This window comes from Oryzias melastigma, linkage group LG5, assembly GCF_002922805.2.
Source record: "Oryzias melastigma strain HK-1 linkage group LG5, ASM292280v2, whole genome shotgun sequence".
NCBI lineage: Eukaryota > Metazoa > Chordata > Actinopteri > Beloniformes > Adrianichthyidae > Oryzias > Oryzias melastigma.
Window position 1 is genome coordinate 28,415,934 of NC_050516.1, and position 13,389 is coordinate 28,429,322.

Sequence of the window (13,389 nt, forward strand, 5' to 3'; positions counted from 1 at the left end):
TGTGATATGAATTCTTCTCTTTGCCCTTTTGTGTGAGCTTCATCATTCCTGCAGACTCTTAAAGTTCTCTAATTAAAGCATCATTCCGGCCCTGCAGATTTCAGAGCCGTTGTGTCATTAGCATGCTGTGTTTGATAGCATGTGTTTATATGTCAGGCAGGACACTTTTATTCAACTCTTTTTGTTTTCATTTGGTCCCACCAGTTCCTGTGGCCTCTTGGTATTTTTATTTGCTTTGTTCTTGCTGTTCCCATTTATGCCGAGGTTTTAGTTGGAAGTCTGGTAAAGATGAGACGTGGAGAAGGTGGGCAGTGCGCTGTTAAATCTGTTCAACATTAGTACTTTTTGTAGCATTTTGTTATTTATTCAAAATGATGTTTTTGTGTAATTATTGTGCAACTATGGCCTTAATTATCTCTAGATTCATATCAGCTTTTCTAGGAATGCTTTTTAAATAATCCATCTATGCTCTCTTCAATCCATCCATCCAGACTTTATAAGAGCAATAAATCAGATTGTATATGAACTTTTATCTTATACATATATGTTCTGTTTATTTGTTTTTTTGTGATTCATCTGTGTCAGTTATAGGGTGGAGGTAACCGAAGAGTGATTTGGTTTTTAGCGCTTTTTGTAGTGTGGAACATTTTTTTCCCCCCTAAGCCTGACTCACCTGTCAGTGTGGTTAGTCAACAACTCTACTCACCTAGATCTGCTCATGCCTGCAGAGTTGGAGGATCTCCTCAGAAGCTACTGTTTCCCATAAGTCCTATAATCCTTGAACAATATAGAAAGAAGACATCACAATCATTGTGTTTGAAAAAACAGAGACAATTTAGAAAAGAAGGATTTAACAGAGTTATGAATGTGTTTTAGTGAAGTAAAAACAAAAAACTTGAAAGATGTTTTTCACTTTATCAGACTAATTTAACACAAATCTAAGTTATATTTAAAATAACACAGATGAGAGATTAATATAGGTTAAAAAATGAAAATATGAATGAATTGCTTAATTAAATTATGATAAAAGTTAGAGATAAGCTTGTTTAAGCATAAAAACATAATTTATAATGAATTTGATTTAAAAAAAAAAAATTTGAATGAGGTGGAACTGAACTACTGGTTCAAATGTTTACACAAAACCAGCTCAGCTCCAAAAGTTTCAAATACCCTTTTTATGTGACAGCACAGTTCATTACACACAGTTTTTAATTCATACATAACTTCACAAAAAACATATTTATATTGCCAGTTGAGTGCTGTCAGAACTGTTTTTCTTTTCAGACTGATGGCGCACACTTAAACTTACACACAGACATTCTTGCACAAGCACATGTTGGCATGCTTAGTCAAGTGAAAAATCTCACAGCTTAATAAGTATTACACGCTTTTCAAACTGCTCATTTTACTTTCTTTTATGTTGTTGTTCTTTCTCAGACTTAAGGTGGTGTCATCTTGCTCATTTCTGCAACCACTCCATCTTTTTCCACTCGTGTTCATCATTTCTGTTCCTTCTAACCTTTAGCTGTTTTTTAGAGATGGGAATGGCTGTTTCAGCTGATGGGCTCCTTCATACTCAACAGTTGACACATTGATCACAAAAGGCCTTTTAATAGTTTTCTTTTTATTACAAGAAAGTCACTTACTGCTTTACTGCAGAGGAAAGGGAGAAACTCGAGCTGAGAAGCAACAGGGAAAAAGTGTCGGTGGGTTTACTACCCTCAAGAGAACAGGGATTTCTTCTGAAGCTTTTCCCATTTGACTGGCAATTGTGAAGCATTTGCCCAGCATTTACTCTGCTGTTAGACTTCCAGCTAGACGGTTTATTAGGGGTGCAAGTAGCTGAAAAAGTTGATAGCTTGTTCTAAATAGATTGTTTTACCAATTACTTTAAACTTTTAAGTGCTGCTTTCTCACTATATTTTGGCATTACAGTGGTCACTCATTTATAGCAGGGGCTACGTTCTAAAAATAACCCGCTATAGGGCAATCTGTAAAGTAGGATTTTAGATGTTTTAAAGCTGTAAAACCTCTCACTACATACATTTTTCTTAACATTTTTTACACTTTTCACGATTGTTTCAACTCTCAGTTTAAACCATTGCTGGAAAATAATTCCTGTGTCATTATGGAAGGGTTTTTGTGACACATGACTGCAAGCTAAGTCACTTCTGAGATCAAAATTTCCTAAATCGGAAACAAAATGTAAAGTTTTATGAATAAATCTTCATAATTTGCAAATGAAAATATTAAATGTTTCCTTTCTAAAAATATTTTTGTGTTTGCAGCACAAATGTTTTCAGATGCATCGTCTGATCTCGCTTTCTCCTTATCTTTGATATTGCGTTCATAAGTAGGGCAGGGTATCGATAATCATTTCCAGAAACAATTCGATTTGATTCACAAGAGCCTGAATCAATTCTATTCTGATTTTCTTTTGATTATTCAATTCAGTTCAATGTTGATTTTACACATTTATACACATTTGTTCAGAAATGCATTAATAATCTACTATATGATGTGAATATATTTATATGAATCTGATGCAGTTCACATACTGTAAAATGTATTAGTGAAATAATGTGATTGTTAATATCATACAGTGTTACATGGTTTCTCTAAAGGAGAAGTACTAACAAAAATGTCCAGAAGAAGAAGAAAATATGAGGAAAAAACAATTTTTTAGACCACAAATTGTTACCTTAAAATATTTGAGAAGTTTTTTTTTCTGCTGTGGACATTTTAAATACACTGGTTGGTACAATGACAGAAATCAAAGTAAATTTGGTAAAAAAACACATGATGTACAGGAGACATGGTATGCTGGAGATAAAGTTCTATAGCCAATCAGGATGCAGAACCGCTATTATATCAAGGGGCCAATGTATTGCCAATGCATTTTGCATATACACTTGAAAACTTAAATACATTAAAATGAATAATAAAACGTGTCTCTTTCTTTTTTTTTCAGTGTTGTCCAACAGAAGAGGCTGTGCTAATGTCCTGAGCTGAGGGAGGCCTATTTCATCCCACTCAGATTTGTATGTTTTAACTCCTGGGACGCCTTTGAAAAGTCGCAAAGCGCCAACGGTCACCACCGCCACTACCTTTCCCCCCCTGTTTCCCTCTGCTCAGCCTGCCGTCACCATGACGTCGGAGCTGGAGAGCAGCCTGACCTCCATGGATTGGCTTCCTCAGCTGACCATGCAGGCAGCTATCCGCAAGGCTGATGCCCAGAACACACATGGGCCAGGCATGGGCAAGAAGAGCACCCTGCTGGATCACAACACCACATTGGATCAGGAGGAAGTGCAGCAGCACAAGGACGGCAAACCTCCCTACAGCTACGCCAGCCTTATCACATTTGCCATCAACAGCTCGCCAAAGAAGAAGATGACATTGAGTGAGATTTACCAGTGGATCTGTGATAACTTCCCCTACTACAGGGAGGCAGGCAGCGGCTGGAAGGTAAGGAAAAAGAAAACCATTACAAACCATTCAACTTTTCATCCACACAAAACTAAAGGTGTGAGAAAGGCTGGGGGGACTTCAATATGTCAAAGAACTGCGAAGATATTAGAAAAGAACCGTGTCGTGCCCATAGGAGTGAATGATTAAAGTAATTGTCTGATGCTTAGTAAGCATTCGCACTATAGTGATTCTCCTGCTGCTTTCTGTACATTTTTCGGTATGTAAAAACTCACTATTTCAGTAATCTTTGTATCAAAACGTTCAGCTAGTTCAGGACCTTACTCCTAGTATTTTGTAGTATTGATAAACCTTGTTTTTGAAATATTGAGCAAAATATGCCCCACAGGAAATAAAGTCTTCAAATTTATACATTTTAAATAGATTACCAACAAGCCTTTAAATGTATTCATGGGCTATGTTTTCATCTTTGTTGCTAATATTTTAGCAACATGCTAACGTTTTTGACAAATTTAGTTGATTGAGAAATTTTAGGCTATTTTGGAGTTTAGCTAGTATTTATGCAATGTGTTATCTTTTTTGGCGAATTTGTTATCCACTGAGGTTTTTTGTATGCTATTTTGGAGTTTATCTAATATTTTAGCTAAAAGCTAACACTTTTTGGCTAGTGTGGTTAACTGAGGAATTTTAGGCTATTTTGCAGTTTAGCTAGTATTTAGGCAACAAGCTAGCTTTTTTTGGCTAATTTGGCATCTACTAAGGTTTCTCGGCTTATTTGGAGTTTAGCTCATATTTAAGCAACAACTAAATATTATTTCAAAATTTAGTATGTATTAGGGATTTGTAATCTGTTTTACTAAAATTTTTAAGAAATTTGGGTCAACTTCAGCACTCTTTTAAAGAAATTTCCAGTCTTTTAGCAAATTTAACATTTTGCAAATAGCTTTTGCATTTTCAGCAAATCCCTTCAGCAATTAAAGTGAATTGTCACAATTTTCACCAAAAAGCTTCAGCCTCTTTAGCGACTACTTTCAGCAAAAAACATTCACACTAGCATTATTGCAGGTAATGTAACTTTTCTAGTCTTTGAAAGTTTCTTTTTTTTCCCATGTGCACATGTATTCCCCCTGTTTTACATTTTTTGATAAGCTGTTGAATGCATTTACATAATGACAGAAATTGATATTCCCTGATTTAGACAGGTTTTTTTTTTTTTTTTTTAAACTCTGGGTGTCTTAAACAAAGTGCTGAGACACTGGTAATTGCCATTGTCACATCCGAGAAAGCTTAGAGAGAAACTGTGAGTGTGTCAAATCACACTAAGTGCTGTATTCCTCTAAATGACAAATGGTACAGCCTTAAAAAATGATATGAAGTGTAAAACCCGTGGATTAATATTCAGAGAAGTAGCCCCTATCTGTGCGAACACAGGCTAAATAGCCCATTCATGGGTGGTATTATTCACTGCAGATGCCTTGATAGGAGAAGGCCATTATGCAGAAGGAGAAAGCCAATGCTGTGTCATCATCTCAAGGAGGCCATGATATACTGAGATGAAGCTATGCTGATTGCCTTTTAAAGGGCTCAGATGGAAATTGATATTAGAATGAGTTTTCCAATCAGTCTACGTTTATTGGAAATAGAATCTTAGGCACTGCTTTATTGCAGTCAGACAAGATGTATGAAGCCCATTTCCCGGGGCGTCGAGCTCTGGCTTATGTACAGACTGCATGGAGGTGTGGGTGTGTGTGTGTTTGTGCACGTGTAGGTGAGGAAGGCGAGCGTGTGGTATTAAAAATGGATTGATTTTAGTTTTTGCAGAATAGCTGTTTGATAGGAAATTATTTGTTTCATTTCGCAACTCTCATGTTTTCTTTTGTGCTTCCTTTCACCTTTATTTTCCAATAACACAACTGGGTGTGTCTTAATTTGCTTCAATATTTATTCACAAGTAATAGAAGTTAATGATAAACTCCAATGAAAATTGTGTTTTTAACATGTTCTTGTGGTATTTTTCTCTTAATGGAGGAAACATTTTAAGAAAATGAAACTTAAAATTATACTTGTAAGTATTTCTATTGAATCAGGAGCAGACGAAAAAAGGCAGTTAGAAAAAGATTGTATTTGTTATGTAGAGAATAGGCAACAAAGCTAGCGGGAGAATGTGTAAACAGAGAGCTCTCACTTATGGATGACGGAAAGTAGGGACAGGCTTAATCAGTTTTATTCCGTTCCAACAGTCTCGCTCACAACTAAGAGGTGAATTTCTACTGCCTCTCTGCAGAAACTATGTCCTAGAACACGTGTCAAAGTCGAGGACCGGGGGCCAGATCCATCCCACAGGGTACTTATTTTCGGCCGCCCAGATCATTTTATATTATTACCAGCTGGACGTTATCTTCTAACATCCCAATTTAGACAGAATATATATTTTGTTGAGAGCAAACTATTGAAAGTTATTTAAGTTTTAAGTAGATTTATTATGGAGTAATATTCCTGTCTGTTTTATTAATATTTATGTCAAAAAAGTTAAGTTTTTAAAGTTTTAACAATTTTGTTTTTTTATGTATTCAATAAATGTTTGGCCCGTGACCTACTGTGTGTTTTGGATTTTAGGCCCCTGTCCAATAAAGTTTGACACCCCTGTCCTGGAAAATGACGTTTTTTTTATTTTTTTTTTATTTTGGTTAATGCCATAATTGTAATGGACCACTGGAAGCACTTTTAAAATAGATCAAATGATGATCGGAGTGGGTCTTTATGGTGATATTGTGTTCAGCTTACCAATCACCTTTTTGTACCGAAATTTTCATTTTAGGTAAGATGTTTAATGGAAGTGATGTAATTTATCAAAAATAACATGGCCAACTCCAGGGATCATCTGAATATTTATTAATAGTTGCAATTATGACTTTGTTAATTCTGGAAAAACAAGCTAAAGAAACTTACAGTTTACATTTTAATGTCCAGATACTGTGAAACAGTGTAAATGTATTAATTTTAAAAATTACCTTTTTTTTTAACTATGACAATTTAAAATTTGTGGTATTTTTGTATAGACTCGTAAGGCGAATATGTTCATGCACAATATTTTCTATTGGCATTCAGCTGGCGGGCATCAGGTTCAGCATCAAGTAAGAGTAGATAAGGGGAAGTAGGTGAGATGCATGCGTGCCGTGCAGTTTTTCAAACCCTGCGCACTGCGCAAGTGCAAAGAGAAAGCGACGTGGTTCCTCTGTGTCCCTTGCGTGCAGCCTGACTGTTAGAATTACAGCAATTAAGACAATCGGAGCATAATTTGTTTGGGTGTTCTATGGGTATCTTACAGGCACTTAACCTGCACCCCCCGTGCATTCAGCATCGCACGTGGTCGGTAACGAAACAGAGCGAGCACTTTCCTAATGACTGAAGTGTTGCATGAAGGGCACCGCACAACAGTGCATGTAACTTACATTACTCTTCAAGATACATTTACCACACGCTCGACAATTGTACGTTCCGTTTTTATTGCGTTCCTTAAGGTGGCCATACGAGTCTTGAAGTAAATGCAAGGCATGCCTGTCCTCTTCTTAAAATGTTCTACAACCCTCTACGAGCCCGGACAACCAAAAAACCCCACAGCAAATGTGACTAAGTCATTACATCTTATTGGATTTCTTTTTGCCCTTTATTTTGTCTTGTATAGAATTTTTAAAATAATAGGCTTAATATTTTTTTTACTTGAATTAATTTTTGTTCATATTAACTTTGTTATTTGAAGTTTGTGTTTTAGTTTATCATGTAATCTGGCTAAGTCTCTTTTGATTTCCTTCAAAGTGTGTGAGGTTTCGGGACTCCACCATCGCATTTCCACCCACAGTTGCAAGACGTTCGAATGGAGCAAGTTTCACTGTCGTATAACAAAGATTTGACGCAACTGGAATGATCCCTGTGACAAAAGTGCAAGCAATAAAATTAGTCATTGCCATTCTTCAATCAGGTTTTTGTTCATTAGGAGCCAGCACAGTCTACATGTGGCTCGAAACCATAGAAATACCCTCAGATTAAAAGTGCAAGAAACCACATCACTCTAACCAGAGTACAGGAAACTAAAGAAGCGATTTCTAGATATGCTCTTCAGCAAAGGCCTGCGCCACTCATTTTTTCAGTTCTTCTTGGTACTGTGGTTTCTGTCATACTTTTTCTGAGAATAAAAACTGTATTTGAGTGTGTATTTATAGAATACTCTTGAAATCATCTTATTGTATCAGACATTTGAATAGAATTTATTAGTAGACTAATCCCATGCCTCGGGCTCTTGAAAAATCTCCAGTAGCCTTTAGATTGTGTCTATTGGTCTTTTTTAAATATATGCTTGAATTTAAAATTTAATTTTCTCACACATACTTTTGTTTAGCACTGTGTTAAAGGTTCTTGTTCCATTTGTTGGAAGGAATCGACACACTTTAAAGATTTAGCAGCAACATCACCCCAAAGAGACGTGTTCTGTGCCTGCAGTTTTAGTCTCCCCAACTGTAGCTGTGTTAGGAGTTCTCCTATAGAGTGGCTAAGTGTGCATGCCTGTGTGTATGTAATTAGATGAAAGCAAGCATGCTATGATGGGGTGAATGTAGGTCAAATGTAGTCATAGCGCTTCCCTTCCCCTGGAGATGTCAGCCGCAGCAATTTGAAACACAACACATGCTTACTTCTATTCTTTATGATAATGCACGCTGCGCCTGTGAGATGAGACCTGGCTAATCTGAGCACCAGCAGTTTAATCATCTCGGTAGAACTTTATTTGCTTCCGCTTTTAAGAAATATCAATAAGTCCTGTCAATAAAAACACATAATTCCTCAAGGTCAAATGTGGCTGTTGCCTTGAGGGAAGCAGAATATGTGCTTGGCATCCATGAGCAAGAGATCAGTTAGTCTTTTTCCTCGCACCATTTCTGGCTCTGAGGTATATTTGGTTTGTGTTTTGAAGGTTTTTTTTTCTGTGCAGTTGTTTGCATGATTCAGCTCTAATGCTGTAGCCTCCATTTTTATCGGTTATTTTTATGTAAAGCATGTTTTTTCAAAGATCCTCCTGATTGCTTGGATGGTTTGTATTTCTGAACACGTTTATCTAAGGAAGAATATCCTGTACTTCTATCAGCTCCTTCGTTTATGCAGTATTGAGTTTAGTGTGTCTGCAATATAAAATTTAGATGGTCTTTTCTGTAAACCAGATCATCACTGAAAATGAAATTATTCTGAGAAACGGTCCCTACAACATTCACTACATTTCTTACTGGTAGTGTGACTTCGTGGGGCTGAAGAATTTAATAATTACTTTTTCTTACCAACTTTGGAATTTATTTAGAAATATTGTGCTAACTAAGTTTTCACAGCTTGGGTTGCATATGTTATATGAAAATTAGGTAATAGGGATTTTTTTAGGCTGTTTATAATTAACATAAAGTCCTACTACAACTATATTTTTTCCTAATCTAAAATTGTTCCCAGTGGCTTTTTTATCATGATTATGCAGTTTTTAGCCAAAATCAAAAACCCTGTTGTTTTAAGACCTATTTTCTGCAGAGCAGCAGGAGAAAATCAGAAAATCACCTGAGTTGTGGGAAGTGGAAATAACCCTCCGCTAGCTCATCATGCCTTTAATTACACTTTCTCATGCTAGCTTACATCCCGTCACAGCCCCAAGCTAACGTTAGCGATACAACAAAAACGGCAAGCAATATCGAAGCTATCCATCCATACCTTTTTCAGCCAGATTCCAAAAACAAAGACGTACATGGATCTATTTGTCTGCAATGGATGCATCAAAATGGTGCCGAGGAGGGAGCTTGTGGCCCAACCAGTAGATTTTCTATGCCACAAATGAGAGCGTTTTGTCATCTCCATCACAATTTGAATAACGAAATACTCAGAAACGCAGTTTAACCTTAAATTATTTTATACATTTCTTCAATCATGAGAAAAATCCAACAAGAAATTGTTAAAAACTCCAAAAACTTTTAGGAACTGCCCTAAATGATGTGTTGACGTATTGTATGCAGTTACATTTTATAATAACTTATTATAACACAAGTTAATGTGAAAAAAATCCACATTACAGCACTTAGTCACTTTTTCAAACTTTAAAATTTGGTTAATTGGTTTATATTGGTACAAATTGTTTAAAAATATATCTTTTCTTATTTGAAACTTTAACTTTACTAATGCTAACTTTATTAGTGCAGATTGTTGTTTTTGTTCAGCACATGGAGACACAGTATATCAGGCGTTCTTACTTTACATTCTTTCACTCAGCAAGTTTGAAGGAAAATAAACATTTTATCAGATCATGCAGAAAAAACACAACTTTAATTTGACATCAAACCTTTCACATACTTGTGATTAGTGAAAACAAGTTTGAAATTCTATGTGCTTTTCATTCAACAGCTGTGTGCTCCTCTTTCTAGCTGCTTTTAGTCCGAGTTTTAGAGGAAATAATCAAGACTATTAAGTTTAAGGCCAAAAGGTGTAAAGTTGTCAAATTAAGGGCTGAAGCCATAAAGCAATGAAAAAAGATGCCATTCTGGCACTCTGTGCTCAACACCATTAGACTCTATGAAGGGATAACATTAGGGGTCACATATTGAGGTAGTAGAGCACTGCTCTGGTTTTCTTCCAGCAGCACTAGAGGACTCTTTCTGGTGGTATTTAGCTTACCTAATGTACTACATGTTGGGACTTTTTCCATACAGCTATCCAAAACAAATGCACAAAGCCAGTTTTCTTCAACATTTGTGTTTTACAAGTTAGACAAAGTAGAGTTACCCCCCAACCCTGTTACTTCATTACACACGGACAGAACTCTGTTCACAATATATACACATTTACACACGACCAACTCTAAACAATTGATTCTAATTCTGCTTTGTGACGAGATAAAGCTTGAAAACTTTCTTTCTCTCACAGCAGTGTTGCTATCCAATGCGACATTAAAGCAAAATAACTTTATTCACTGCTGACTGGTAAATATTTTGGGGATCTTAACAAAACATTTTCTACACAGTACAGCAGGTACACTTACACGTTTCATCAGGGTAATGGGGACGACTCTCTGGCAGCCTGTTTAACCCATCACAGTACCAGTACATCCAACACAGGACTACAGAATGTCCGCTAGAGCAAAAGAGTCAGAGGTGTTCAAATGGGATCAGTGGTATGGAATCAAATGGTGGTCATTCCTGCTGGAACGAATGGTAAGCAGCTGATATTAAACCATGCTCAGAAATGCAAGCTGCTCTGATTTGACCCTTTTCACAATGGCCATTGTTCATACACAGCAAAAATAAGTTATCAAATCAGGACAAACAATATTTAACCTTTAAAATGCTGTGAAAACTCAGGGATTGAGTTGATAAAAAAGTGTAAGCTGTGATGTTCTGAGTCCAAACTCAGAATTAAATGACTTTTATTATAGGGTTCACATTTTTAGGGGATGTTATGATCCAGGGTTGCTTTAGGTATTACTTTCTTTGTCGAGGCATGTCAGATTGAGGTCATGTTTGGTGAAAACCCCCAGAAATGATCAGAGCAGCTACTTTTTTTTATACAAAAAATAACTATAAATAGAATAACAATAACACAAACATAAACCCAAATAGATGTTTTTAAAATATCCTTAGGCAGATAGTCTTTGTGTTATATTACAAATTCCTATGATGAACAAATAAAAAAATAAGTCTGGATTTAAATTAGTTCAGTTATAAAATTCAAAGAGCTTAAGTAAAATCAGTAAAATACTGCCCCAATCAAAGCTAAATTTGCACCAAAAAATGACTGTGTTTTTGGCCACAATTGCCCCACATGTTTGAATCCCATGCAGTTATAGAATCCTTTTACTGATGGATATTCCAACATCTTCTGACTCTGTCTTCCTCCATCTCTGCTTTTGCTGCCTAAAGATGTATAACTCTTAAACCAGCTTAAGAAAGTGACATGACGTTTGATTTATTTTCTGGCACTTTCTCTTGGAATAAAAAAATAAATAAAAAAACGTTTTTCAGCGTTGACCTCTACTTTTATTTTAAACCTTCTCTTTTCTACTTGTGGGATTTCCTCAGGCAAGGTGTATAAATTTTATCTCTACATTTCTTCTAGGTGAAGAATGCCAAATAAAATCATGAAACATTGTAAAAATCTGTGAAATGTTTCCTTTGTAACCATTGAAAAGATTGCTGCTGCTGAGACTCTTTAGAATATTTTTTTAGTCTTCTGAATCTTTCTTCTGGAACAAAAGAACATGTTTAAGTAAATAAGAGGTTTCTGATATTGACCAGCAAACACTGAAATCTATTTCTGCATTTTCACCAGGGTCTATCACTCTTGCACCTGTCTGTAAATTCAGTGAGAGTGCAGATATGAAGCATAGAGCTGCCTTCTGTAGAAGGCCTGGACCTTGCTTTGATCTCATTATAAAATGCAAATACATAGTACCCCTAAACAGATCAAAGGTTTGACTTCCTATCGGATCTGAAGCTTAATATTAGTGGCCTGGAGGAGCTTGCTCTTTTTTAAAGAGGCGATTTGGGTCCTCCAGGACATTATTTACTCTGTAGATTATATGCCTGCCTCTGACTAGTGACTCGTCACAGCTCAGGAAATCCTTGCAACTTTGGTTTATTTGTATAAGATTGAACAGGTATGAGCTTTTCCACCTTTTTTTCCGCATCTGCCACCTCGAGCCTAAATTTTCAGGGTCTGAAATCCAAAAGTGTAAAATAGCTTTGGTGTTAGACTCCGATTCCTTCATCCAGCCCTTTAGCCTGTATGATAATGAGAATGGGTCATTTGAAAGACCCGGCTGATGCTTACATTTCAACTGCAGAGGGAGATTAACTTATATAAAAATGTTACTCCAAAGCAACACTGAAACAATATTTGTGTTTCATTTTTAACCTTGTCTAGCATGTAAATCACAGTGACAAGCTTTTACAGTAATGTAGAGACAGCAGTGTGGCTCTGTGCCGGTGATGCACCGACTTTCAGTTTGTGGGAGAAGTAGTGATTCACTCGATTGCTAGTTTGATCCTGCTGTGAGGCAGGTTACCATGTCAGGAAGCTCCAGCCTGGCCACCCGCCCACCAGCATCACCTTGCACCCGCCTACTGGCTCCCCACCGCTCATGCTTTGGCCCTTAGAGTGGGTGGGGAAAGCATGCTGGCAGGCCTTGGCATGGATACATTTTGGCAGGAGCTGCTGTCCCTGCACTGCACTGAGTGAAGTGCTGACTGCAGTGCAGTACATAAATGGCCTGAGGCCTCTGTTGCCTCCTCAAGTGGCCTGCAGACCTGTTTAAAGATATTGGCTACTGTTTTATTTTAAATTGTGTTTGTCACTTTGACAGCAAGCCTTACTGTCATGCTGTTTATTCACTACATATAGGATTTTGTTTTATTATTATTCAAGGCAGTCATTGCTTTTTAATTGCTCCCCACCATCTGCTGTTTTTGCTCAAACACAATGCAACAGCGGCTTGTAAAACCTTATGATTGTGGTTTTTAATCGATTCTGAGGTCAATATCTGGCTTGTAGGTGTGCACCTTGATGCTGCTGCCCTATTCCTTCTCTTTTGTCTAAATCATTCAGAAGATGTTAATGGGGGAATTTACTAACCATTAATTCCTACAATAATTAACTGTAATAGCTTTAGGATTTGGAGGAAAAATGATTTTAAAATCTGCTTGGTTGGTTCCATGTTATCTTTTCTTTTAGATGTAGAGAAACATGAGAGCTTCTTTCTCGATGGAAGTCTTTCAGCATAGATGTAACTTATACCTGGCTTTTATTTTTCTTGAATAAAAGTTTGGGTGTGAGAACTGTTAAAATACAAGACAGCAGATTATATTAACCCATTCGGTCCAGTTGACATCTGTTGAAAGCTTAAAATTCTGCTGTTTACTCTATGACACTTTTTGACTGTGTCTTTTA

General features: G+C 36.6%; 1 protein-coding gene across 1 annotated transcript in view; it reads left to right on the plus strand.

The window, feature by feature from the left end:
* foxj3 (forkhead box J3) overlaps window positions 1-13,389 on the plus strand; it is a 73,683-nt gene that overhangs the window by 26,358 nt on the left and 33,936 nt on the right. Inside the window, exons 2-3 of the mRNA XM_024269530.2 lie at window positions 2,972-3,041; window positions 3,136-3,468. Of these exons, the coding sequence (XP_024125298.1) occupies window positions 3,148-3,468 (321 nt within the window). The 5' untranslated portion in view covers window positions 2,972-3,041; window positions 3,136-3,147. The remainder of the gene's footprint in view (window positions 1-2,971; window positions 3,042-3,135; window positions 3,469-13,389) is intronic.